Source organism: Leuciscus leuciscus (genome assembly GCF_965113295.1).
Source record: "Leuciscus leuciscus genome assembly, chromosome: 21".
In the NCBI taxonomy this organism is placed as follows: domain Eukaryota; kingdom Metazoa; phylum Chordata; class Actinopteri; order Cypriniformes; family Leuciscidae; genus Leuciscus; species Leuciscus leuciscus.
Window position 1 is genome coordinate 6851539 of NC_138745.1, and position 25887 is coordinate 6877425.

At 37.8% G+C, this 25887-nt stretch overlaps 1 protein-coding gene across 6 annotated transcripts in view; it reads left to right on the forward strand.

The window, feature by feature from the left end:
* Nucleotides 1-25887, forward strand: part of plce1 (phospholipase C, epsilon 1) — an 80849-nt gene that overhangs the window by 54655 nt on the left and 307 nt on the right. For 4 of the 6 annotated variants that reach the window (XM_082151474.1, XM_082151477.1, XM_082151479.1 and 1 more), the window contains 20 exons: nt 50-288; nt 1043-1104; nt 1241-1406; nt 1606-1713; nt 1799-1915; nt 2025-2183; nt 3241-3370; nt 3613-3654; nt 5313-5422; nt 5515-5632; nt 6942-7073; nt 8913-9206; nt 10470-10633; nt 10727-10988; nt 11890-12008; nt 12822-12950; nt 13340-13531; nt 21950-22111; nt 22197-22409; nt 23828-24059. In XM_082151474.1, the coding sequence (XP_082007600.1) occupies nt 50-288; nt 1043-1104; nt 1241-1406; nt 1606-1713; nt 1799-1915; nt 2025-2183; nt 3241-3370; nt 3613-3654; nt 5313-5422; nt 5515-5632; nt 6942-7073; nt 8913-9206; nt 10470-10633; nt 10727-10988; nt 11890-12008; nt 12822-12950; nt 13340-13531; nt 21950-22111; nt 22197-22409; nt 23828-24013 (3104 nt within the window). In that variant the 3' untranslated portion in view covers nt 24014-24059. The remainder of the gene's footprint in view (nt 1-49; nt 289-1042; nt 1105-1240; nt 1407-1605; nt 1714-1798; nt 1916-2024; nt 2184-3240; nt 3371-3612; nt 3655-5312; nt 5423-5514; nt 5633-6941; nt 7074-8912; nt 9207-10469; nt 10634-10726; nt 10989-11889; nt 12009-12821; nt 12951-13339; nt 13532-21949; nt 22112-22196; nt 22410-23827; nt 24060-25887) is intronic. The other 2 variants (XM_082151475.1, XM_082151476.1) reach the window with 2 other exon arrangements.

Here is a 25887-nt window from a genome sequence, read left to right on the forward strand (position 1 = left end):
CAATGTAACTGATGAGGTAGGATGTTTTACAAAGCTGATCTCTTCACAGATCTCCTAACTCGTAATGGCTCTGACCTGGGCCTTTTTATCCGCACGCGGCAGCAAATGTCTGACAACCAGAAGCAGATTTCAGATGCCATTGCAGCTGCTAGCATCGTGACCAATGGCACTGGAGTGGAGAATTCATCGCTGGGTGTGCTGGGACTGGCCATCTCTCAGCTCAATGACTTCTTGGTCAACTGTCAGGGAGAACATCTGAGCTATGATGAGATCCTTAGCATCATACAGGTGAGTAAAATAACTCCCTGAAAGTCGATCTCAGCCAGAGTTTTATAAACTTTTCTGATCAGACCTATAATTGTTACTTTGAAATTGAAAAAGGTCATTCCTGTGATAAAGCATATGAATATGCTTGTGTAATAATTTACAGACTTTAAGAAATACATTTTGAGTAAATTTGGCACATATACTTTAAAGTGGAACCTAACAGGATTGAAATAAAGATCTAAAGTTCACTCTTTTTTTATATTGTCTTACTCATTTATGTAATTGTATATAACAGCATTGAATGTTTTAAACTATGCAAACCAGCTAATGGCATAATACATAAAAAAATGTATAAGACTGTTATAGGAAAAACATAAAATTATTTTTCTGTCTTTTCAAACTATGTGCTGCAAACTTGGCACTGTCAATTTATCTGTCTTGTGTGGCTAACCTTCACACTTTATAATTGTTTAAGCTGTTTTAAACCTTGAAAAGACATTTTCAAGCCAACATTCAAACTTTGTATTGACTGATTTTCCTTATTTATGTGAAAAATTATTGTCAGAAAAGAAATTGCTTCAATCTTTTGTCAGAGCGCTGACAAGGGTCTGGCACTGTTTTGAAGTTTTCAGCGGTGGGTTACCGTTAACAACATGGACAATTGATTCTTCCTTTATTAAGAATAAGAGTCGTTGACTGGCAGTTCGATATTAGCATCTCACCAACTCATAAATCACCATAAGACATCTTAATTAGTTTTTTTTTGTTTCTTTAGAAATTTGAGCCTTCTTCAAACATGCGTCAGATGGGATGGATGTCGTTTGAAGGATTTGCCAGGTTTGGTTTTATTAAACATATTTGACAAAATAATGTGGACCAGAAGTTTCGGAAACAATACTTTGGTAGATTTGAATAATATGCTATATTCATATAATCTCTGCTACATGACTAAAAATGAATCTGCCTCTCGAAGGTTTCTAATGGACAAGGACAACTTTGCCTCTAAAAACGAGGAGTCTCAAGTGAACCTGGATGAGCTCCAGTATCCGCTCTCGTACTATTACATCGAGTCCTCTCATAACACATACCTCACGGGCCATCAGCTGAAGGGAGAATCTTCAGTGGAGCTTTACAGCCAGGTACATCTTCAGCCGGACTTCTCTGTTTATCCTGAACCTGATCCAAGGCGAAAAACGATTCACAATGCACTCCATAAATATTTTTGACGACCGCTGTTTCACATGCCGTACTGTAGATGTCACCTGCTTGTGAATGTGGCTAAAACACCACAGCATGTCAATGCATGAGTTTGAGTTTGATTTATGGCTTCTGTCACAGGTTTTGCTGCAGGGCTGTCGCAGCGTTGAGTTGGACTGCTGGGACGGGGACGACGGCATGCCTGTTATTTACCATGGACATACTCTCACTACTAAGATTCCTTTCAAGGTCTGTTTAGAAATCAATACTTGAAGATACTTCTGTTGATTTGATGTATGTTTTCTGCTGACTGAAATGCTCTTGTGGTCTGTAGGATGTTGTCGAGGCCGTCAATCGTGCAGCGTTTGTGTACTCAGAGATGCCTGTGATTCTGTCCATTGAAAACCACTGCTCTTTACCACAGCAACGCAAAATGGCTGAGATTTTTAAGGTACCTGTCTGCATTTTTACACTATACATGTTCTCAAGCTGCTCATTTGATGAGTCTGTGTCCTGTGGAAGGAGAACATTGTTCGTATGTTTTTCTCTTTTTTTTCTAGACTGTTTTTGGAGAGAAGCTGGTGACCAAGTTCCTGTTTGAGAGTGATTTTGCGGATGAGCCTTTGCTTCCATCTCCTCTGCAGCTCCGAGGGAAGATCCTCCTCAAAAATAAGAAGCTGAAAGCTCACCAGGCTCCAGTGGACATTCTTAAACAAAAGGTAGGTGAGAAAGTGCAACACAGACCTGATATCAAGACTATTTGTTTTATACACAATTTTTATTGACTTATTGACAATTATCCTACTACAAAATCTCATCTGAATGAATCACAGCAGCCAGACAATCAAATTGGAACTGCCCAGTTTGGCTAGCTCTTGCCATTTTTTGTGCATCAGTGATGCACAGAATTGAACTGAGGCGGTTACAGCGATCCATCACGCCACATTAAAGAACATCAAAATTACATTTTATTGTTTGTATTTCATGATCAAATGGAGAGAATTTGAAAGCTGAGACTTTGTTTCAAATCAAAAGTAACAAAGCCCAAAGCTTATTACAATTATTGGATGGCATGCATGCTACGAATAATGTTTAGTGAAGCTTTGTTTACACATTAACAGGAAACAGCATAGGCTAAAAGGTTGATCTTGAGATTTAAGTATCAATAACGATTCATCAAAATGAAGATAGACTAAAATCTATATCAAGAGTTTGGCCCTCCAAAATCATTTCGTCCAAAACCAAAAATCCTATTTTTGGTTCTTGAAATTTCAGTGCATCACTAACATGAATCAGATGTCATATGAGACTAGCTTAAGATAAATGTATTGCCTTAATATTGCTCTATGTTAAGGTATTATAGACGTAACAGTATGAGTTGCTGTAACAATGATTTGAAAGTGTATTTTGTGAAAAGCGTTGTATAGATAAATTTGACTTGAGTCTCTGCACCATTTTTTTGGAGGAGCATCTGCAGAATGCATTTAAATATTTTAATATGTCCTTAACTGAGCTTGAAGTACTACACCCGTGTTTAAAAGCACAATCAAATTAGCCAACATATTTAATAAAAAAACATGCAAATGGTGGGGAATGTGTGGAATTGTGCGAATGACAGACTTTACAATTCTGCAGAAATCTGCACAGCTTTAATGTAGTCTCGACTAACTGTTAAACATTTTTAGTATCAACAAATTTCATTGAGTCCTTGAAGCATCCAAATCAAGAATTAATATTGGAAAGGTTTCGAACTTTTTTGTTCCTCCGTTTCAAAAGGCACATCAACTGGCTCACATGCAGGCTCAGGCCAACAACGGCACAGTCAGCGGAACGTCCCTGGGAAACAATGATGAAGAAGAAGAAGAGGAAGACGAGTATGACTATGATTATGAGTCACTGTCTGATGGTAATCATACTTTACGTAACTCAAGCCAACATGTCCTTTATTTCAACTCGAATCGACTGCAATTATATGAATATTGAGTGGAATTTTCTGTTCTGTTCACTAACCCTCACAAACTTTTACTGTTCTCACGATGGCACCTTCACTCTGTTGCCTGCTGACCCTTTTCAATCCCCCCCTCCCCCCCACACACACCTTCTTTCTTTCATTTTCTTCACTCTTTTTTTTTTTTTCCTTTTTATTAGCCGATGTCCTCAATGCTTCCACAGCCTCCTATGGCCAGGAAGGTAAATGTACTGTGTGTGAGTATATGTGGGTGGTTGACAAATGGACATGGTTTTAAATATTGTTTAAAACTTTAGGATAAAAGTATATGCATTTGTATTAGGAAAGGTGTAAGTTATAGTCTTTTTTTCTCAAGTTTGTAATTTCAATTCTAGTCATTTGTTAAAATTGGAAGACCCCCAAATTATATACCAATGCATTGGTCACCACTTGCTAAAAATTGGTCAAAAAGAAAAAATGTGGACAAAAAAATAAATATTCTGTCCAGCAAAAATAGTGAAGAATGTTCTTTTTTCATTGAAGACAGTAAAAATGTCATGTCAACTGCCCATGTAAATGTGTGCCGTGATGTGCGTTGCTCTTACTGCTGTAAGCTGCCAGTGTGTTGACTCTGATAGGATTGCTTGCACTCATATAGTGCGAATTATGGGGCTTGTGTCTGAGATCCTTCAGGTGTGTGCTGTCTGCTCTGCCATGAATAAATCTGTATTTTTTTACTATAAAGATGGGTGGTACAGTGTATAAACAAAACAACCCAAACTCGCTTCCACGTTCGCGGTGTTTTGAAAATGGTTCGACCTTGCTTGCGGCACTGGCTCATCAGTGGGGGAAAAACAAAGCCATCTGGTTTCTCATGCCCTGCACTGCTCTCTGTTAAAAGAGACTTTGTTCTTTCCCAAACAGCCTTCCCCAGAGACTCAGCTATGAGTTTGTGCAGTCAGGGGAATGCTGGGCATTACTCAACCTGCTTTCTTACTCCGGGTGCACCATGATTTTAAGTTAAATAAAAAAAATTGTATTTGATTTGTTTCGTCATAAGGTAAAAAGCAAATATTTGATTGTTTGTGTGTCAACCGATAAACAGTTAATTGCCTTTGTGAGGAATCTTGCCGTCTGACGAGGATCTGACAGTGTCTGTGGGTTGCACGTCTGCAGAATGAATGGTCCTGCGATTTTTAATTTTAAAATTTTCAGTTTTGTCACTATAAAATTGAAATGGCCAAATCTTTTTGTTATGGAATACAGCAGTGTGTGTTGTAAATTATTTATCCATCCAGATAAGTATTATTTTGTTAAATTCATGTGCCCTCACCTTATTCTCTACTCTGATGACGTGTTTACTGGCACGAGGACGGGACAACCTTTCACTCAAATCATAATTAACCAGCAACAATGATCCAATCAATTCCCAATGGACAATTAAGTCCCGCCCTACATTTTTTGGTTTTGTTTGAGAAGCTGTTTCACTTGCAATTTCTGTTTCATGCTGATTTAAAAGGGATAGTTCACCCAAAAATGCGAATTCTGTCAAGTAGTTCCAAACCTACACGACTTAATTGTGTCATGTTTATTTTTTTGTCCATTCAATGTAAATAATTGCCAAAACTCCTTAGTTACCAGCATTCTTCAAATAATATCTTCTGGTGTGATCAGCAGAAGAAATAATGTCATACAGGGTTGAAAGTAAATGACAGAATTTGCATTTTTGGGTGAATTATCCCTTTAAGAAGTAATGGTGTCACAGTGTTTTTTTGGCTTCTACTTTCAAATATGACTGCTTTACCTAAAGCGTGCTTTGCAAAGTTTTTATTTCGTATTCTCTTTTCAATTCTCTTTGGGTTTATGTAGAGATGTTTCTTAATCTTATTCTTTTCTGCAGACAATATTCTTGACGACAAACCCGAAGGCAAGTCATCCACTGAGAAACTTCAGTATGAGTCCAATGATGAGATGCCGAAGCGTTTTAAGAAAGCGGGAAGCAAAGGAAAGGTCAGTACAGAACAGTATCAATGAAGCTTTGAGTTCATTTGAACCTGAATACTGACATGATCTGTGATGGTTGTACTTGTGTGCACTTGCAGATGTTTGACATGGAACTAGGAGAGGAGTTCTACCTGCCCCAGAATGAGAAGGAGAGCAGACAGATCGCTCAAGAGCTCTCTGATCTGGTCATCTACTGTCAGGCTATCAAATTCCCAGGTTTCCATCTCATCTAATTATTACACAACCACATAAAGGAAAGTTTATAGTTCTGTCAGCATCTGGGAAACACATAAGATTAGTGATGCACCAAAGAATTTGGCCAAAAATGATTTTCCAAAACAGTTTTAGAGGGCTGAAATCATCAAGCAAAATTGTGACATTAATTATTGCTTCTCCGGTAGCATATTTTGACTCTGTCAGTGTCTATTTTATGTGCACAACATGGAATAAGCTACAAGAAGTAAACATGTCAGTGTGTGACGCTAGGGCTGGTTGACGATATCGATTTGTCATTTTTAATCAATCTTCATTTTGATGAACCAAGATCTTTTAGGCTACGCTTTTTTTTAGCTGATGCGTGAACAAAACAAATCATTAAACATTATTTGTAGTGTGCCTCCCATCCAATAATCACAATCATTTTTGTGCTGTATTACTTTTGATATGAAACAAAGTCGGTACGAAGTAATAGCACAAAATTAACATCAGAAGGTATGTTGAAAGAAACCGTAGGACTTACTGAAATGTATCATGTCTCATTCATTTGCTCAATCAGTGTTTTCAACTGTGAAAGACGTCAGTAAAACAGCTGGTAAACAATGTCACGTAATGTTACATTAACCTTAGGAAAGCCATTCAGTGGCCATAGCTCGAATTTTGATAAATACATGCACTATTACACATTCATTCCAATTTTACTTAAACTGTTGTCATCCTATATTTACTTAACCTTCATTAATGTATGTTTGAATAGATCATGAAGTTTTATTATAGCCACTATAGATCATTAAGAAGTTTATATTTGTTGCAATTTAAATGTACAGCTCAGTTTCTGTAAAAAAAAGAAATAATTTCAGTGCATCACTACATAATATTGTTGTACAGTTCCCTTCTAATGTGTTTGTGCATGCCGTCCACAACTGACACAGACCCAACGTGTTCACTTGCGGAAATAGATGCAACCGAGTGGACGAATGGATGTTTTGGGGAAGCTAATTTACAAATCTAGCCTCCCAAGCTTCATTCTGAGTAGCTTCAAATTTATTCTCCAATTTAAGTTGAAATAAGTAACACTTCATCTCTTGCATATTTGTGCTACATGGCTCATGTAAACTGCAGTTGAATTAGTGAAAAAGGGCGGGTAAATTAGATTCAGGTGTTTGGCTTTGCTGGAAACTGTAATAGTCCCAGAGGCGAGTCTTGAACAAACAAACAGTATCAAGCTCTTTGAGTTTTGGAGGAGCGTATACTCTGCAGCCATGACCTTACATATGTGTTTGTTTGTGTTTGTGTGCGTGGGAACTAGGCCTCTCCACCCTCTCCCCATCAGGCTCTGGAAGGGGAAAAGACAGAAAAAGCCGGAAATCCATTTTTGGCAGCGCTCCTGCTCGTGGAAGCCCCGGGGAGCCTGTGACGTTGGTCCGAGCTCCAGGGAAAGGTACGGCTGCCTCGGCTTTGCACGGAACTGTGCACAGGGCACGCAGGAAATAGAACACCCACTTAGAGCACCCATGGGAAAAGGGCTCTCAAGTTTTCCATTATATTGAAGTCCCTCGAAAGCGTATAAAAATGCCTTTCTACAAAATATTTCCAGTGACTGACTGTCTGAGAAAACAAGCATGTACTTTTTGAGTAAAAGCACTTTTAAAGGGCAAGTGGTTCTTGAAAATTGAAAGCTTAAATGGATGTGAACTTCCAGCCATCCCAACAGAAGTGCATCTTTTATCAGTTTATTTTTGTTAAAGAGACAGTTTGCTCTAAAATGAAAATTCAGTTGTCATTTATTTGCCCTCATGTTGTTTCAAATCTGTACAAGTTTTTTTTTTTTTTTTTTTTTGACTGTATAGACTACGTTTGATTCTTTGTTGCTGCTTTTTGGAGCTTGAAAGCCTCAAAAAATTGGACGATGTTTGAAAATTAGTTTTTCCTAGCACTTATGTTACTGATGAATTGCTTGTAGTATTCCTCATTTGCAAGTCTGCAAAGGAATAAATGTAATTGTAAGTCCCAGGAACATCTCTACACCCTTTTTTCTGTGGCATGAAATATCTCTGTGCCCTGGTAAAATATTACTATTAAATCAAAATTACTATGAAGTCTTCTATCAGCTGTTTAGAATCAGAAATACTGATGCCAGATTCGCGAATAAATCACTGTTTTAATCTAACGGCTTTGCCATTGTAAGAAACAAAACTCGCAAATGTCTTGTATAGTTTATCAGCGGTGAAGCATCTCTTTATTGCATATGTAGCTTGTGAACAACCTTGTACTGCAAAGCCAATATATAAATATAAATTTTGTATTATTATTATTATGTATAAAATATAAAAATTTCCGGTACAAAATAAAAACAAAATAAATGTGACTATTGTTATATTTCACTGTAAAATTTAAATTTAAATTTAATAAATATAATATAATAGTATTATTTTATTTTACATTACAACTGTAAAATTGAAATACTAATATTTATGGCTGTCTTGATTTCTTCATTTTCAATCATTAAACCATCAAACTTTTATTTAGTCAGAAAACTGCCTAAACCCTTAAATCTTCTCTTTTGTTGATGAGTGCTTCTTATCACAAGTACAGGAAGATGGTTGGTGCATGTCGTGTTTCCAAATGCACATATGGCAAGCCGTTTTGTTTTTTAATCTTTCACAGGATATGAATTTGTGATATCAACAATTCAATTATAACTAGTTAAAATGCTAATTGTTGATATCAGGAATTACATTTCCACTAGTAAAAACTATAATTCTAAACAGTAAAATCCTGTGAGCTTTTTGGCCTATATTCGTGTGCGGATCTTTTTTTCAGATTTTTCACTAGTTAAATGTCACCATAGGCTGCCATTCAAATTCAATTGTTGATTGACAAGCATTCCTTAAAATGTTTGTGGAAGAAAGTAAGTCAGTCAGTCAGTCATAAAAGTTTGGAACTACAAGCATTCTTTTCATTTTTAAGTGAACTATTCCTTAAACAATCATGTGCAAAACCCTAAACCTTGCTGTAATGTTCTCAGTGTGTGAGAAGGATACATTTGTAGTTGCAGACTTTCCCCTTCTCTAAACTTTGTGCTCTGATTTGTCTCTGCCAAATTGCAGATGTGACTCAGCCTCACATAAGATGTTTATTTAACTATCTCATAGTGCTTGATTTCACTTTTAAACAGTTTCTATGAAAGAAATGTTTAGGTTTCTTGACAGTTTTTTTTCAATAGCAACTTAAAATCAAAATCAAAAACTCAGATCTGGAATGTTCTGTTCTTCTGCAGCCACTCTGGAGGGCATTCGTATGAACTGGGAGGAACAAACCTCGCTGACGCTGAGCCCGGGCACCTCTCTTAGCTCCATCATCCGCACACCCAAATGCTACCACATCTCCTCAGTCAACGAGAACGCTGCAAAGCGTTTATGTCGCCGCTACTCCCAGAAACTCATCCAGCACACCAGCTGCCAGCTGCTCCGCACGTACCCAGCAGCCACGCGCATCGACTCTGCCAACCCCAATCCTCTCATCTTCTGGCTGCATGGAATCCAGCTGGTCGCCCTCAACTATCAGACTGACGGTAAAGAGCGTAATCTGCTCATCCGCACAGCACTGGGATATAATCAGTGTGCATGATAGTGATAGAATGATATATTGACCAGGACAATCAGGCCATCCTCCTATATTTTTAATGAAAGAGCAGGTGTGGCCATTTGTAACTTAAATGTGTGAGGCTTCCAGTGTCATTCGCTTCCAGTTATTTTAGCTGTACAAAAACAGTCTGTTATACAGCTTGATATTTCAGGCTGGTTGATTTACTTTTTACTGTACTTTGTTATTTATCTGGTTATTTATAGTTATAAAGAGTCTCTGGCTTATTGATTCACAGAAGCTGTCATAGATGTGGCTTTGTCAATATGGAAGACCAGTGTACTTAAGATGAAACATTAAAGGTGCAGTAAGTGATTTCTGAAAACAACCCCTCCCTTCATTGCTCCGCCCCCAGAATGCACGAACACGCAATGCAAGAGTGGATGTCCCTTTATCATAGCTGAAGCGAAGCAAAATAAAGCTTTGTGAAAAATAAAGCGAAGATGACTAATGAATGACAAGGAAGAACAAAAAACCTGAAGCTCTTGCCAGATCATAACTTCAAACGTCTTAAATATAACTTTTCCAGTGATATTCTTCTGAGCTTTTCTCTTTTGTAATGTCTCTCAGCCATCTCTCTTTCTACAGTCTCCCTCTTGCTCACTCTCTCTCCTCCCGAGTGGACACGCCCCCTGCTGCTGATTGGCCACAACTGTGTTGTGCTGCTCGGTCCGAGCCACTTTCAACAGCGTTTCTCAGAAATCACTTACTGCACCTTTAAATAGATCAGTAATTAAACGTACTATTTAATTTTAATTAAATCAATAAATTAAATAAATACATTTTTAAATATTACCCTATTTAAAGGGATGGTCCACCCATAAATCATCAATTACTCATCCTCATGTTATTCTTGTATGACTTTCTTTCTTTTGTGGAACGTAAAAGAAGATATTTTGAAGAATTTTGGTTTTGTTAACTTCAAAATTAAAATGTTGTCATCATTTAATCACCCTCAAGTTGTTTTGAGATATTTTGAACTATGGAAGTCAATGCATCAACTGTTTGGTTACCGACATTCGTCAAAATATCTTGATTCGTGTTTTCATTTAAATATGTTATACCAAATCAGTCAACTATATGTAAATATAATTCAGATTTGTTATTGAGCATTATTCTAACAAGATGATTTCAAGAGTTCAGTCCCTTTTTTTTTTATGATAATTGAATGTGGATGGTATATTCTCTCTAGACCTGCCATTGCAGCTGAACGCAGCTCTGTTTGAGGCTAATGGTCACTGTGGTTATGTACTGAAGCCTCCAGTCCTGTGGGAGCGAAGCTGCCCCCTATATCAGCACTTTTACCCTCTGGACCGAGACCTGGAGAACATGACCCCTACGCTATACACTCTCACTGTAAGAGCCTTGGGTATCCCATATTCAGCGTTAAAACTACTTTTGGATACTCCAGCTAATCTAACAGACATGAATTAATTCATATGCTCACAGATTGTTTCAGGGCAGAACGTGTGTCCGGGTAACTCAAACGGCAGTCCCTGTGTGGAAGTGGAGGTGTTGGGAATGCCGGCAGACAGCTGCCATTTCCGTACCAAGCCCATACATCGCAACACACTCAATCCCATGTGGAATGAGCGCTTCCTGTTCCACGTGCACTTCGAGGATATGGCGTTTCTGCGCATTGCTGTGGTGGAGAACAACAGCTCGCAGGTCACCGCTCAGCGGATACTTCCCCTCAAAACCCTCAAACCAGGTAGAAAACTCATGACTGGGGCATAGTGTAATTACTGCTGTATTGAGTATTGGTTGATAACTGCCAGCTGCTTCATCCTCAGAATGGACATTTTACATGCTCTACACTAAAATAGGTTTTTGAAAGAAGTATCTTCTGATAACCAAGGCTGCATTTATTTGATCAAAAATAAAGCTTGAAAAAAAATCATAAAACATTTGTACAATTTAAAATAACTATTTTCTATTGGAATATGTTTTAAAATGTAATTTATTCCTGTGATGCAAAGCTGAATTTTATGCATCATTACTCCAGTCTTCAGTGTCACATGATCCTTCAGAAATCATTCTAATGCTGGTTTGTTGATCAATAAACATTTCTTAATATTATCTTACTCTTCTTATTATTATGATTAATGTTGAAAACAGTTGCTTAATATATTTGTGGAAACCTTTTACAGGTATGTTTGTAAAAAAAAAAACACAGCATTTATTTGAAAGTAACTTTTGATCAATTTGCAGCATCCTTGCTGAATAAAATAATTCATTTCTTTAAAGAAAATTCTTACTGACCCTAAGATCTATAAAATTCTTACTATATATATATATATATATATATATATATATATATAAAATCAATTTCGAGTACAATTTTTTTTTTTTTTAACATCCATTCAGTCATTACTTAGTATTAATATTAAATTATTATAGTATATAAAAATGTATATAAATTTTAATTATTATAAATTTTTTTATTGTCTGTCAACAGTTGTTGTACAATCACTTATTGATGCCTTCAGATTTCTCCATTTGATCATGTACTGCATTGAATTAAATCTTGTGTTGTTGTTGTGTCTTAATTCAATTGATACGTGTCCACCTTTGTCCAGTATATTTCATTTGGTTTCTGTTGATTATTCCAGGCTACAGACACCTGCAGCTGAGGAACCCGCACAACGAGTCTCTGGAGGTCTCGAGTATGTTCATCTTCAGCCGCAGAACAGAGGAGAGTCCCGCCGGAGGCCCGCTCCCTGCGTCTGTGGTGAGACAGCATTCATAACCCACTTATAAAACCACACAGATGTCAGGATCACAGAGAGATATTTGTGTTGCATGAAGTATTGGTGGAACTGGACAGCAGAAATAAAACCGTTTAAATTAATGAATCCTCTATACGTGCCATTCAGTCCCACAAGGGAGTAGACCGTATGTTTGAGAAAACATTGTGCAAATATTTCCGATGTTTTTAAAACTCTGGAATGTGCTGCATTCCTCTCTCTCTCAGTCCCTGTCATCCGAGTGCAGCCTAATTTCATTAAAAACAGGAAATCATAAAGACATAGGCATGCTACTGTATACAGAAGTGCCATGCCTATTCAAACTGCTAAAATATGAAGAAATACTAATATATATAGATATATAATATCTATATCAGATTTTTCAGTGAAGTAGATTTGAACCCCCCCCCCCCAAAAAATGACTAGGGTAACAAAATGTTTATATCTATCTGTATATTGATAAATTATTATAAACATCATCGGTAAAAAGTGTTTAAAATCTATGGCAGAAACTGTTATTATTGTGTACAGTTACTATACTATTACAGTAAACTATTTTCCTTTTTGGTCTTCTCTCGCCACTTGTGTCGTCTCCAAAAATTTAAATTACAGTAGGTGCATGTATACACAATATGTCTGAACCATTTTATTTATCTAAACTGTCACTAGTTGTTTAACAGCTCTGAAATAATGTTAAGAATGTTCTCTTTTGTTTAGCAGCATGTTATATGTCTTAAGTTTTAGAGTGTGAAAAAAAAAAGAAAGAAAGTGAACTCTGTTCCCTTTTTTCCTGTCAGCTGTTCAGCACGGAGGAAAGACGCGCCGCTCAGCAGCACAAAGTGACAGTGCATGGAGTTCCAGGCCCCGAACCCTTCACCGTAATGTGCGTTGATGAATACACCACAGCCAAACAGCTCCTGGACTCTGTAAGTGTCAACACAACTGAACTGAGCCAGTTTAGACAGGTTAGCACACACCAGAACACTGTTTAGTGCAATGAACTGTCTGAGGGCTCTGTGAGAGGACATGGACAACTACTGTAGATGAAGTAGTGTAAGCACTCTGTGTGTGGTGCCATCACGGATTCAGAGTTCTTTTAGAATTCCTGAGGACCGATTTTTATATGTTCTGAAAATGTTTCGGATTAACCTTGGAAGTACAGCCAGTGCCAAACTGTCCTCCTTTTAAATAATGATTGTCATTCATTCTCTCATTAGGAACAAGCAGTGTTCACTCCAGTGTTTACTGGTCTGGTTCACATTTTCTTCATTCCTCAGCACATAAACGCATGCTGAAATAGTCTCTCTCTTGCCAGTTGTTTCCGACTACGTCCTTCAACTACTTCCTGATGGAGGAGAGAATGCCTCTGTCGAAGGAGAAGAGCGAGTCAAAGAAAGCGCCTCAGCAGCGCCCCCTAGCGAACGATGAACGGCTCCTGAAAGTTCTTCACAGCTGGCAGCCGGAGGAAGGATATGTGGGCAGAATATGCCTGAAAACCAAGGAAGTGGTAAACAACCCTTTTCCCAGATTGTGCTTGCTTTCATTAATTAGATTTCTGAGGGTCATTCCTATTATGCAGTACCATTTGAAAGATGAATAAACTACCATTGAAAAGTTTGGAACAATTATGCTCACCAAGGTGGCTTTTGTTTTCTATTTCTTTTTTTTTTTATAATTTATATTTTTTATTGTCTTTTTCACAATGTGAAATTTTACAGATAAACAAGGCAAACACAGCCAATACTTTAAATCAGTCCCAACCGGTTTTCCTTGTATGCCCCTCTTGATAAGACATTTGTTTCTGAACATAAAACAAAAAAAAACAAAAAACAAAAAAAAAAATACAATAAAAATACAATAAAATAAAAATAATAATAACATTTGTAGCTTAGAACCGGGGTGTGGTATGTGTTTATCTTAGCGACAGTCCTTGTATAGTAAATTTGTTTTTCTCATCCTCATACTCGGTACATTAAAAAAGTATTCTTAAACATTCAGTCCTTACAACAAACCCTAAACAAAATCCGTTCTATGTTGCCTAATATATTTAAGCCATCCTCTCCAGATACTTTTAAATTGATCACCTTCCAATCTTATGGACGCAGTTAGCTTTTCCATATTGTAAATAGTTAACATTACATCAAACCATTCCTCCACTTTAGGCACCAAATCACTTCGCCACCTTCTGGTTATTGCTTTCCTACTAGCCAACAGCATTATTCGTAGCAATTTATAATCATCCCTTCTTTTTAAGTTAAGACCCTCAACTATCCCAAGATATATAATTTCAAAGTTGGTTGGTACTTTCATTTCTATCACCTCTTCAATTACCACTTTTATTTGTGTCCAATATTGAGTTATAAGGGAGCATCCCCAAAAGATATGGAAGTGATTTGCTTTAGTTTCACCACACGATCTCCAACATTTGGTATCTCCATGTTTTCTCTGTGCAGGGGTCGCAAAAAACCTTATTATATTCTTCCATCCATATTCCCTCCAAACTGAAGAATTTGTGGTTTTCCACTGGTATTCATTTATTTCCCCCCAATCCTCCCCTGACAACACTATGTTTGCCTCCCTCTCCCATCTCTCTTTAACATATACTGTGTTGTCTGCTTTCAAGTCCTCCAGAATTTTATACAATTTAGAAATGACTTTCCGTTCTGTCTGCGACCTATATGCTTCCATCATTATTTTTATGACCCCTGGCCATGTTGAACCTAGTTTAACTTTTTTAATTTCTTCTCCCAAATAATGACGTAGCTGTAGATATCTGTGAAAATCTTGCTTCTGGAGGCCATAGATCTCCTTTATTTTCTGGAAACTCATTACAGTTTGATTTTTAATAACCTCCCAATACATTTTTGGTCCATTATTCCACAATTTAAACCTTCCATCCAATTTGTTGGGTGTAAAATCTATATCGTGTGCGATCCACCTCAAAAACCTACAATGACCCGTTAACTTGTATTTCTTCACAATGTCAGACCAAATTTTAACAGAAAGCTCCAACCATGGATTTATTTTAAGTTTCAGATGGGACCTCAGTGTTTCATCGCATAAAATAGCTTTTATCGGTGGCCCCTCTATTAGTCTCTCCTCAATGTCCTTCCATTTTGCAGAATATTCTGAATCCCACAGGTTAATTAAGACCCTCAACTGCGCGGCCTGAAAGTAACTTTTTAGACAGGGTACCGCTAGACCCCCGCTCCCCTTAGGTAATTGTAATGTTCTATATTTTATTCTTGGCTTAGCACCCTGCCATATATATCTAGATATAATTTTGTCCCACTCTTTAAATTCTTTTCCCGTTATCTCAATTGGAAGATTTTGAAATAGGTAAAGCAGCCTGGGTAAAACGTTCATTCTAATCACTTCAACTCTTGATACCAAACTCAAGTACGGTATTAAGTTCCATCTTCCCAAGTCTGTTTTAATCTTTGATATTATTTGGTCATAGTTTGAGGTTTTCAATTTTCCAAGTTCTTTCGGTAAATTAATACCCAAATACTTCATAGACGTCATATTCCAATTAACATTAAAACTCTGTCTTATAACTTGATTTGGTTCATAGTTGAAGGTTATGACTTGAGTTTTTTGGACATTAACTTTGTATCCCGACAGCCTACCAAAATCCTTAAAAGTATCCATCAGTACTGGCAATGACAGATCGGGATTCTCCAGATAAATCAGGACATCGTCCGCAAACAAAGCTATTTTCTGTTCTAACCCTGCCATTACAATACCCTTGATGCTCTTATTTTGTTTTATCCACTGGCTTAGTGGCTCCAGAAAAACGGCAAATAACAAGGGGCTTACTGAACATCCCTGACGGCAGCCCCTTTCTAATTTGACGATGTTAGATAAACTACCGTTAACCTTGATCCTTGCTATAGGGCCTGTGTACAGAGTCCGAATGGTCTCAATGCACCTTTCATGAAAGTTAAACCTCTTCATTACTCGGAATAAGAAATCCCACCTTACGGAATCGAATGCTTTTTCTGCATCCATCCCCATTATTAATGCTTCTAGTTTATTATCACTAATATATTGCATAATATGCAACGTTCTACGAATATTGTCATGGGTTTGTCTTTTTTTTATGAATCCAGTTTGATCTAAACTAATAATGTCGGGTAAAATTTTTTCAATGCGCCTGGCCAGAATTGCTGTGAATAATCTATAATCTATATTGAGCACACTTATTGGCCTATAGTTTGAACAATTGCTTTTATCTTTGCCCTCCTTAGCAATCACGGATATGATTGCTTCCCTCCAAGAAATAGGAATAGCCCCTCCTTTCAATATCCAATTAAAAGTCTTGTGTAATAGTGGAATCAAAGTTTTTCTAAAAGCTTTGTACCATTCTGAAATATATCCGTCTGCACCTGGGCTTTTATTATTTTTGAGTTTAGAAATTGCTAAATTTATTTCTTCTGCCGTTATTTCTGACACCAATGAGTTATTTTGTTCTTCTGTTATTTGTGGCAAATTTAAACTATTTAAAAATTCATCAATCTGGGATTCATTATTATCCTGAATCTGGGAGTACAACCTGTTATAGTAAAATTCAAAACTCCTATGAATTTCTTCTGTCTTGTGCACCACATAATTTGTCTGTGGATCCTTAATTTTGTATACATGTCTTCCCGTCTCCTGTTTTTTAAGCCTATATGCCAGTAATTTTGCAGATCTACTCCCAGCTTCATAATATCTTTGTTTTGTATATATCATTTTCTTCTGAATTTCTTGTGACAAAATCTCATTTATCTCCGCTCTTTTCATTTTAATTTCAGCCATAATTTTGCTGTCTACTGTGTTTTTATGTTCTTTTTCCAACCTTTCCAAATCACTTTGTAGAATTTTGAGCCTTTCTTGTTTCTTTTTCCTCCTAAATGCAGATCTTGCTATCAATTTCCCTCTCATAACTGCTTTGCACGCATCCCACAATATTGATGGAGAAACCTCCCCATTATCATTTTGTTCCACATATTCACAAATCTCCTTTTCAATTTCCTCCTTCATTTGGCCATTAAGCAGGCTTGAGTTCAGCCTCCATATTGTTTTTTTCTTTTCTATCCCCAAGGATATATTTAAATATATTGGACAGTGATCAGACAAATCCATCACTCCTATATCACAGCTTTCTATTTTGTACCTATCTCTTCCATAAATAAAAAAATAGTCAATCCTTGAGTACACCGAATGTGGTGCCGAAAAGTAGGTATAATCTCTTTTAGTTGGGTTTAGTTCCCTCCAAATATCCAAAATTCTCAGATATGATATTATCTTCTTAATTTTTTTGCCTATCGCATTTTTCTGCTGTGCTTTTCCTGATGAGTCTAGCTGTGCATTAAGTCTCTGATTAAGATCCCCTCCTCCAATTAGCATCCCCTCTCCCTCTGTTGTCAACAGATCAAACACTTGTTTAAAAAATTCCCAATCTGATCCTGGAGGGGCATATACGTTCATTAAGGATACTAATTCCCCTTCCAATCTGCCTACCACCAAAACGTATCTGCCCTCTTTATCTTTAATCATCTTCAACATTTCAAAACTAATTTTACTTGATATCAGGATTGATACCCCTCTTCTCCGGCCCGACTTATAAGATGATGAAAACTCCTGATTATAACCCCCTCTCTTCAACTTTTCATGCTCTTTATCCGTTAAGTGGGTCTCCTGTAAAAAGAGTATCCCAACTTCTTCTTTCTTCATTTTACTAATTACCTTGCTTCTTTTAACTGGGCTACCCAAACCGTTAACATTATACGAGGCTACTTTCAATTTACTATTTCGTGTCGTCATTTACCAAAACATTGTTGTTTAAACTCAATGTCTCTACCCCCTTTGCTACAAACAAATGAACCACATGAACAATAATTAACTCTTGAACAAAGCAAAATGTTTTCCAAACCTGAGGTTTTACAGTCTTCAACCTTTCCTGAGCTCACTCCAAGCTCTGAGGGATAGCCCCTGTAGATCAGGGGGCCCTCATGACCCTTTTGGGTCCTTTTCATCAGTCAACTCTGCAAACATATTCCCCAAATACAACTTAAAGAAGTAAATTTCCCTTTGTCCGCACTTGTCCTCGGCTGAAATCAAAGAAAAGAGAGAATTGCTCACCTAGACCATACTTATTCAACGCTGAAATACAATGCAGAGAATTTGTCTTATTCCCCAATGTAGAATGCTACCGATTACTGAAGTTTGATGGGCTTAATCTTGTACTGTCTCCGTAGATCTTCTAAAGGCTTGCAGTTTCTCCTTGTATCCCAAAGAAGAAGTCTCCATCTGACCCTCCTGTCTGCCTGCTCCCCTGCTGGAGCGCCACATCCGACGTTGAATCTTCTCCAGTGGATCTACAGCTGTTTTAACAATACGCACCGGAAATCCTCTTTCCACCATGTCTCTTGTCGCCTCTGCTGCTGAGTTATAGAGGCATGTGTCTCCCTCGTAGAATACACGAAACTTCGCGGGAAACGGTGTCTGAAATCTGATTCTGTTCTCTCTCAGTACTCTCTTAGCTTCGGCGTATTCCTTTCTCTTTTTCATGACTTCCGGTGCGTAATCGTGATCAACATACACACGTTTCCCTTCAAAGAGGAACCCTTTTTTCTCCCATGCCTTCTTGATAATATCCTCTTTACATTTGTAGCTTAAGAATTTCGCTACTATGGATCTTGGTGGTGCATCATCAGATGGGCGGGGTCCCAGCGATCGGTGGGCTCGCTCCAGACTGAGCTGGTACGCTGGCGGTAACTCAAGCTTTTCTCTGAGTAAAGCTTCCACAAAAGCCCCCACAGATTCTGCATCCTTTTCGACCCCCTCTTTGATCCCATGCAAACGAATGTTGTCTCTTCTGGCCCTTCCTTCTTGATCGATTTGTTTTTCCTCAAGCTTTCTGTGGAGTTTTATGAGCTCACCTGTAACTTCCTCGATGCTCAAAACTCTCTCCTCCGTGTCCCCGAGTCGTCTTTCAGCTTCATCAATCCTGTCATTCGTCTTTCTAAGATCTTCTCTGATGCCGTTTAGACCTTCTGCTGTCTCACGTCTAAACTCCCTTATCTCCCGCAGGACTGCCTCTAAATCCGACATTTTTTCTTGTACTTGCGTTGTTCCGGATGATAGCTCCGCCGCTAACTCCAATGCTAACTCCACTTGCTCTCCGTCTTCGTTCCCGCGTTGTTTAGCGTTTCCAGCCTTCCTTCTGGTTTTCCTTCTTGACATATCACCCGCCCCCCGATATTGTCGTCTTTAAATCATTTATGTTACTCAGGCTTTAGGTTTACGGGGCAAATTCTGAACTTTTAACGGGGAGCTGCTTCGCTATGATGTCGCCATGTTCGACCCGGAACCGGAACTTTTGTTTTCTATTTCAATATATTTTAAAATGTACTTCAGTCTTCAGTGACACATAATCCTTCAGAAATCATTCTAAATGTGCTGATTTTCTGCTCAAGAACTTTTAAAGCGATATAAATTATTAACAAGATGGAAATTGAACAAAAACCTTTTAATTGGTTACCAATTGACCGTTCGCAAAAAGACCCGCCCCCTTTAGTTACTGTTGCTATGTCCGACAAGCCACGCCGCTCTCTCGCCATACCCAGAGCCATGGAGAGAGAGAGTTGCGACACTCTTTGATGTCGCCGCTATGGCTGTCACGTGGTTCATGTAAGCCCCAATAGTTCCAAAACGTACGCTGGCTGTCATGTTCTTCTATGGGACAGACAGCAGCGATTGCATTATTGAACGGTAAATATAAAATAAAACACACACCCAAGTACTTTTTCAGCTGTTATTGCATTATTGCATTTTGTTAATGTCAGTTTTGCATTTGGAGATAAGTTTTAAGCTATATTTTTGGAGGGAAAAGCTTAGTGTTCATGTTCGCATGGGTAGTAGCACTGGCTTTAGCGGCTCTAACTTAACTTTTCCATATCATTCATCTGATGATGGACGTCTCATGATATTTATTTTAGCACAACTGGGCTGTATTAGGCTATTGATTCCAGTGATTTTGCTTATAAATTTAGATTCAGCCATTAGCCTACCTTTGTGATCACGCAAAGAGGTCTGCCGTGGCGGTCCGTTCAGAATTCGCTTAGAAGCTAGCTCACTTCTTCTGATGAAAGTGGCCACCCCCAGGACCACAACGTGAAACATGATCATGTTAAGACTAAGAATATTATTTTAAGATTAAGCCATACACATTATCAAAACTATAACAGATTAAAAACGAATTTAAGCATGGCTGATACAAATGAAGGTTTTCAAATAAAATATTTTTTATTAAACAATAACAGACAACAAAAATGTGTGCTTGTGTGTGTGAACAAGAAAAACAAAAACCAGGGGCAGGTGATCCATGAAACAGACAGGACTGGTGATGGCCATAACAATCCTAAAGGTCCAGCATTGTTCTCACAAGCCGCTTCACTCAAGACAATAATAACATAATGAAAAGTTAGTATATCCCAAAAAATTAAATTAAATAAAAGTTGCTATAAAGGTGGTAGCGATTCATTACCGAACTCTTAGCTGACGAAGTCGCGCTAGCTAACTAACGTTAGCTAGCAGGCAGTGCTTGAAAATTGGTTGAAACAACCAACATAAAATATAAATAATTACGCTGTGCATGTACAAATGAAGACCAGTATAAGCATCGCAAAGGGCCTCTGATACAATATAGACAGTTGACAATTCAAAAGAGGTCGACATTTCGGCAACTTAACTCTGGAACAACTCGACGCGCAGCAATGTAAGTGAATGGTGTCCAACGCCCAAATGACAGTGTTTGGAACTATTCCGATCTTCATATCCCGGAAGTAGGCGGTTAAAAGCGCCGCCATTATTTACAACGGAGGTCTATGGGAGTGTCGCAACTCTCTCTCTCTCTATGACTCTGGCCATACCATGTTCTCACGCAGTGAAAAATACATCGCGGAGCAGAGAGGACACTGACAACGCGCTGACAGACAGGACAGACCAGGTTACTTTTGATACGAAACAAAGTCTCAACTTTCAAATTTGGTCTTTTTTAAAAGAAATTTAAACAATAAATAGCGTTTTGTGGCTCTTTAATGTGTCTGACAGATCGCTGTAGAGGCTCAGTTAAAGCTGCTCGTGAACCCATCATCTCTTCCTTCTAGTTAATTTATAGCATCAAATAAACATGAATGAGCATAAGAAGGAATGTTGTTTATACCGCAGAAAGACGTCAGTACACACCGTTAATCTACTAACTCTCCGGACTGCTTTGTCGGACAAAAATGGCGGATTCGGCAGATGGCGGATTGTGATTGGTCAGATCGCCTGTCAGTCAAACTCCCTGCGAAGGGTCAATTAAAACAATATTCCCCAGAAAACATGTTTTCTTTGAAACATTTTGATTAAAGAAAATTTTAAGAAACAAACTGTGTCAGTATTTTAAGAAATATTCGAAGTTTTATGTTAGAAGCACTCAGCGAAGTATTAGTTTTTATTAATATTTTTATTTTTCCATTTTATTTTGTTTGAAGTTTTAGAAATGTAGTTTTGCATTTTTTGGTTGCCATTTTTATAATTATTGTTATTTAAAATATATCTATAGTTTTTATTCATTTTTAGTTAGAAACTAGATGAAGTTTTTTGTTTTTATATTTTATTTCTTTTTTTATTATAACATTAACAATTAACATTATTCATAATTCATTTCATGTTCACTTAAGGATAGTTTGAGAAACAGAACCGAAAGAAAGCCAGAATGATTTCAAGCTTTAAAAATGTATTTTTGTATTTGTATCCAGTGTATTAGGATAATGGAAAAGTAACTCATAACAGGATTGACCCCCACAGGCCTCATAAGATCCACACCCATTTCTTTTGTTTATACATTTCACCATTTAACTCTTGATCTGTTGCTCCTCCTGGTGGCTCATAGCAGAACTTCAATGAGAAGAATATAGTGATGGAGGGATTGGAGGAGGTGAGCAGCGGAGAGGAGGACACGTTCTTCGTGCAGGTTCATGATGTTTCTCCTGAGCAACCTCACACTGTCATCAAAGCCCCCCGTTACAGCACAGCCCAGGACATCATCCAGCAGGTCAGATATCACTGTGACATTACTGGAAGATTTCATCTCTGTCATGTTGATGTCAAATTAGCTAAGCTGCTGTGGTCTATTGTAGACTCTGAGCAAAGCCAAGTACTCTCTGAGCATCCTGAGCAACCCCAACCCATGTGACTACGTCCTGATGGAGGAGCTTACCAAAGACGCGGGCAGTAAGAAATCCTCCTCAGCTAAAGCGTGCCAGCGTGTGTTGCAGGACCACGAGTGTGTGTTCCAGGCTCAGAGCCGGTGGAAGGGTGCCGGGAAGTTCATCCTCAAGCTCAAAGAGCAGGTGAACGCCTGAACGCCTGCTCACTGATCTATGACATGAAAAACAAGCACAGCAACATCTGAAAATATAATGATGCCTTTCTGTTGCTTCTCTATGAATGAAACATTTTACAGACAGATCAGTTTTGCAATGTTTTTGAAAGAAGTCTCCTCTGCTTACCAAGGATGCAGTTATTTGATTAAAAATACAGTAAAAACAGTAATATTGTGAATTATTATTACAATTTAAAATAGTTGTTTTCTATTGTGATATGTCTTAAAATGTAATTTATTCCTGTGATCAAAGCTGAATTTTCAGCATCATAACTCCAGTCTTCAGTGTCACATGATCCTTCAGAAATCATTCTAATATGCTGATTTGCCGTTTAAGAAACATTTCTTATTATTATCAATAGCTATGCTTCTATCAACCCATTTTTATGCACATTTTGGGATATCTGTGCAAAGCTATGTGCTCAATAAGATGTGCTTAAACTACGATGTAAACACATTTACCAAATAAATCCTTTGGAGTTTGCATCAACAGAGAATGTGATTGGAGAACTGGAGTAACCAGTGGATCAATTTCATTGCACAAATGGTTTGGTCGTTCTGAAATGCCTAAACCAAAACCTGTCATCTAAATGATTTGGTATAATGATCTCCCAGAAGCATCTCACACTATTGCGTTCAGAAGCATCAGGCATCAGAACACTGCTTTATCCGCAAATGTTTTATACGATAGTCCAAATTTGCGGACAAGTTAAATTCACAATTTTTTGTGGAAACAGCTAATGTTGAAAACTGTTGTGCTTATTTGAAATAGAAATCTTTTGTAATATATAAATGTCTTCACTGTCACTTTTAAACTATTTAATGCATCCTTGCTGAACAAAAGTATTAATTTCTTTCAAAATATTGAAAAAATAATAATACAATCTTACTGACCTTTTTGACACAATATTCGACTGTAATTATGAACAATGCCTGTTTTCAAACTTTTTTGTATTAACAGAAGCTGGGAGTGTTACTTTATTTATTTAATTACTTTTATTTAGCATTTTAATGACGATTAGAGTTAAAGTATTTCAATAAAAAACAAAATAGCATTAATATATATTTTAAAAATATATAATAAATGAATTGACCTGAATCCAATTTTTTTTTTGTCACGCGACTGGAAAGGTCTTTGAAAAGGAAATTCCTTGGTCACAAAGTGCTGTATTGAAATGTAAATAGCTCAACAGACAGCTTTGGATATCAAAAAAAATATATTCCCTGATATATGGATATTCATATAAATATATTTATTATTGGCACAATATGTATTTGCATAAATCCAGACTTTATCACACTGTTGCATGAACAATCTTGCTTAGGAAAACATTTTTTCTTCTCAGTATGTTAATGGCATTTGTTTTCCGGTGTCCCGTCTCTCAGATGGCCCGCGAGGACAAGCGTAAGGGCGTCTCTTTTGCCAGCGAGCTCCGGAAGCTCACGGGTCGGAGTCGGAGCTTGACCGTGAACACCAGCACGAACGGCCCCGCGGCCCAGGAGCCGGCACACAGTAAGGAGGAGAAGGCTGCATGTCCCAGCATGATGCCTCTGCCCGAGGCCTCGGAGTGAAGCAACACTCTGCAGTGTGTGTGTGCAGTGCATGGAGCTCCACCAGGTACCAGACACTAACACACAGCAGCCATTATTAACACAGTTTTTATTATACAGTCTCAAATCTAACAGACAGAAAACGCTATTGATGGTATGATGATTTAGTCAAAGTTGTTAGTCTCTGTGCTGCTAGTTGAGCAGTGCTATCTGAGAGTTTGCCATTCTTTGTTTAACAGAGTTATTAATGAGCAGTGCACCATGTCTTTACTAGCAGTGGAAAGTGATTAATGGCATGTCAAATTTAATAGACCTCAATCATATTCAATTTGCCGCGAATGAATATGAGGTGTACAATATAGTCATTGGTGTTTATCACTCTGTAAGACGGACACCTTTAAAATAAAGGGTAACCAGACTGTGTAATTATACATTTAAGCACTGAGTAATTATAATTAACCTGTACTTGGTATAGGGTTAGGTTAAGATTAAGGTTTGGTTTAGGTGCATCATTTATAGTGAATACTGTAGTAACTACATGTAACATGTGAAACAAGGACACTGTAAAACAAAGTGTTACCCAACATATCTGATGAGTCTATAGCTGTGTTTGAAATCTCCCCCTGAACCCTCGTTCAATATTCCCTATATCACTGCACTAATATAGTCCACTTGAGGGAGTGAATGAAAACGAGTGAGCGGATTCAGACACTGAGTGCACAGGAAGGGCTGCTGCTTGCATAGTTTGTTCTTGCTGTTTAATAATCATTTGTAACTCAGCGAACTGGCAGCTCCAGTAGCAGTGAAAAGATTTTGAACACTTGAACTCTGTCATGTAAACTAGCATGTCTAAACCTTATCTAAACAATTTAATTATCAATTAAAAAAAGAATTTATACCTGTATATTACGCTGTAGCCACATTGGAGCAGCAGTTTGGGAAATGGATGGATGGAGGATTCAGCTGTGGGCGCCATCTTCTGGTGAGATGTGGGACCTTACAGTGCATTATGGGTGTTCTCTAGCCCTTGAGTGTTCATCAGTTGTACACTCGTTGTTGCAGTGCATTATGGGATTGAATGAGTGCACTTGATAATGTCCACTAGTTTCGGACACCACTACCTCTCCTCAAATAATGCCCTATTTAAGGGTATAGGGGGCGATTTCAGACACAGCCTATGTCTGTTCCTCACAGCCTCGCTTTCATTCATGTCAAATAAAACTGTGACACAAAAACAAAAAAGCGCTGTTTGGATTTAAATAGGCAAATGCTTAAGAATCAGTGTCAATGATTGGATCATTATTGCAGTGAATATTATTGTGTTGTTTTTTAGCATGTTATATGTTTGGCAACAGTTCTTCTAACCCTAGTTGGAGTGTGTAGCTTTTCTCATCATTTCTTTAAAAAAAACATGAAGGAAGACCATATTTCAGGATGACAATGTCAAGATTCAACAGGCTCAAACTGTGAAAGAATGATTGGGAAGGAGCATGAAGAATCATTTTCACACACGAGTCCAGATCTTAAACTCACTGAGAGTCTTTGGGATGTTCTGAGGAGACTTTAGTCAGAGTGCTGGACTCTTGCATTGTCAATACAAGATCTTCACCAAAAATGTATGCACCTCTTCATGGAAATAAATGTTCTGATGTTATTTTCATCAAGAGGAGCATCCATTTTTGGTGAAGATCTTGTATTCAGTGAACATGAAATATCTTCCTGACCCCAAACTATTGAACAGTAGTGTAATATCAAAAGATTGCACATAATAAAAATATCGAGGACATAAATGTATTAAAGTGTAATTTTATTAAGCAAATTCGGCGAGATGTCAACGGTAACAGCATTTGCTGTGTGTCTGCAGTGCAGTGATATGAGCAGGTCAACAGCTGGAA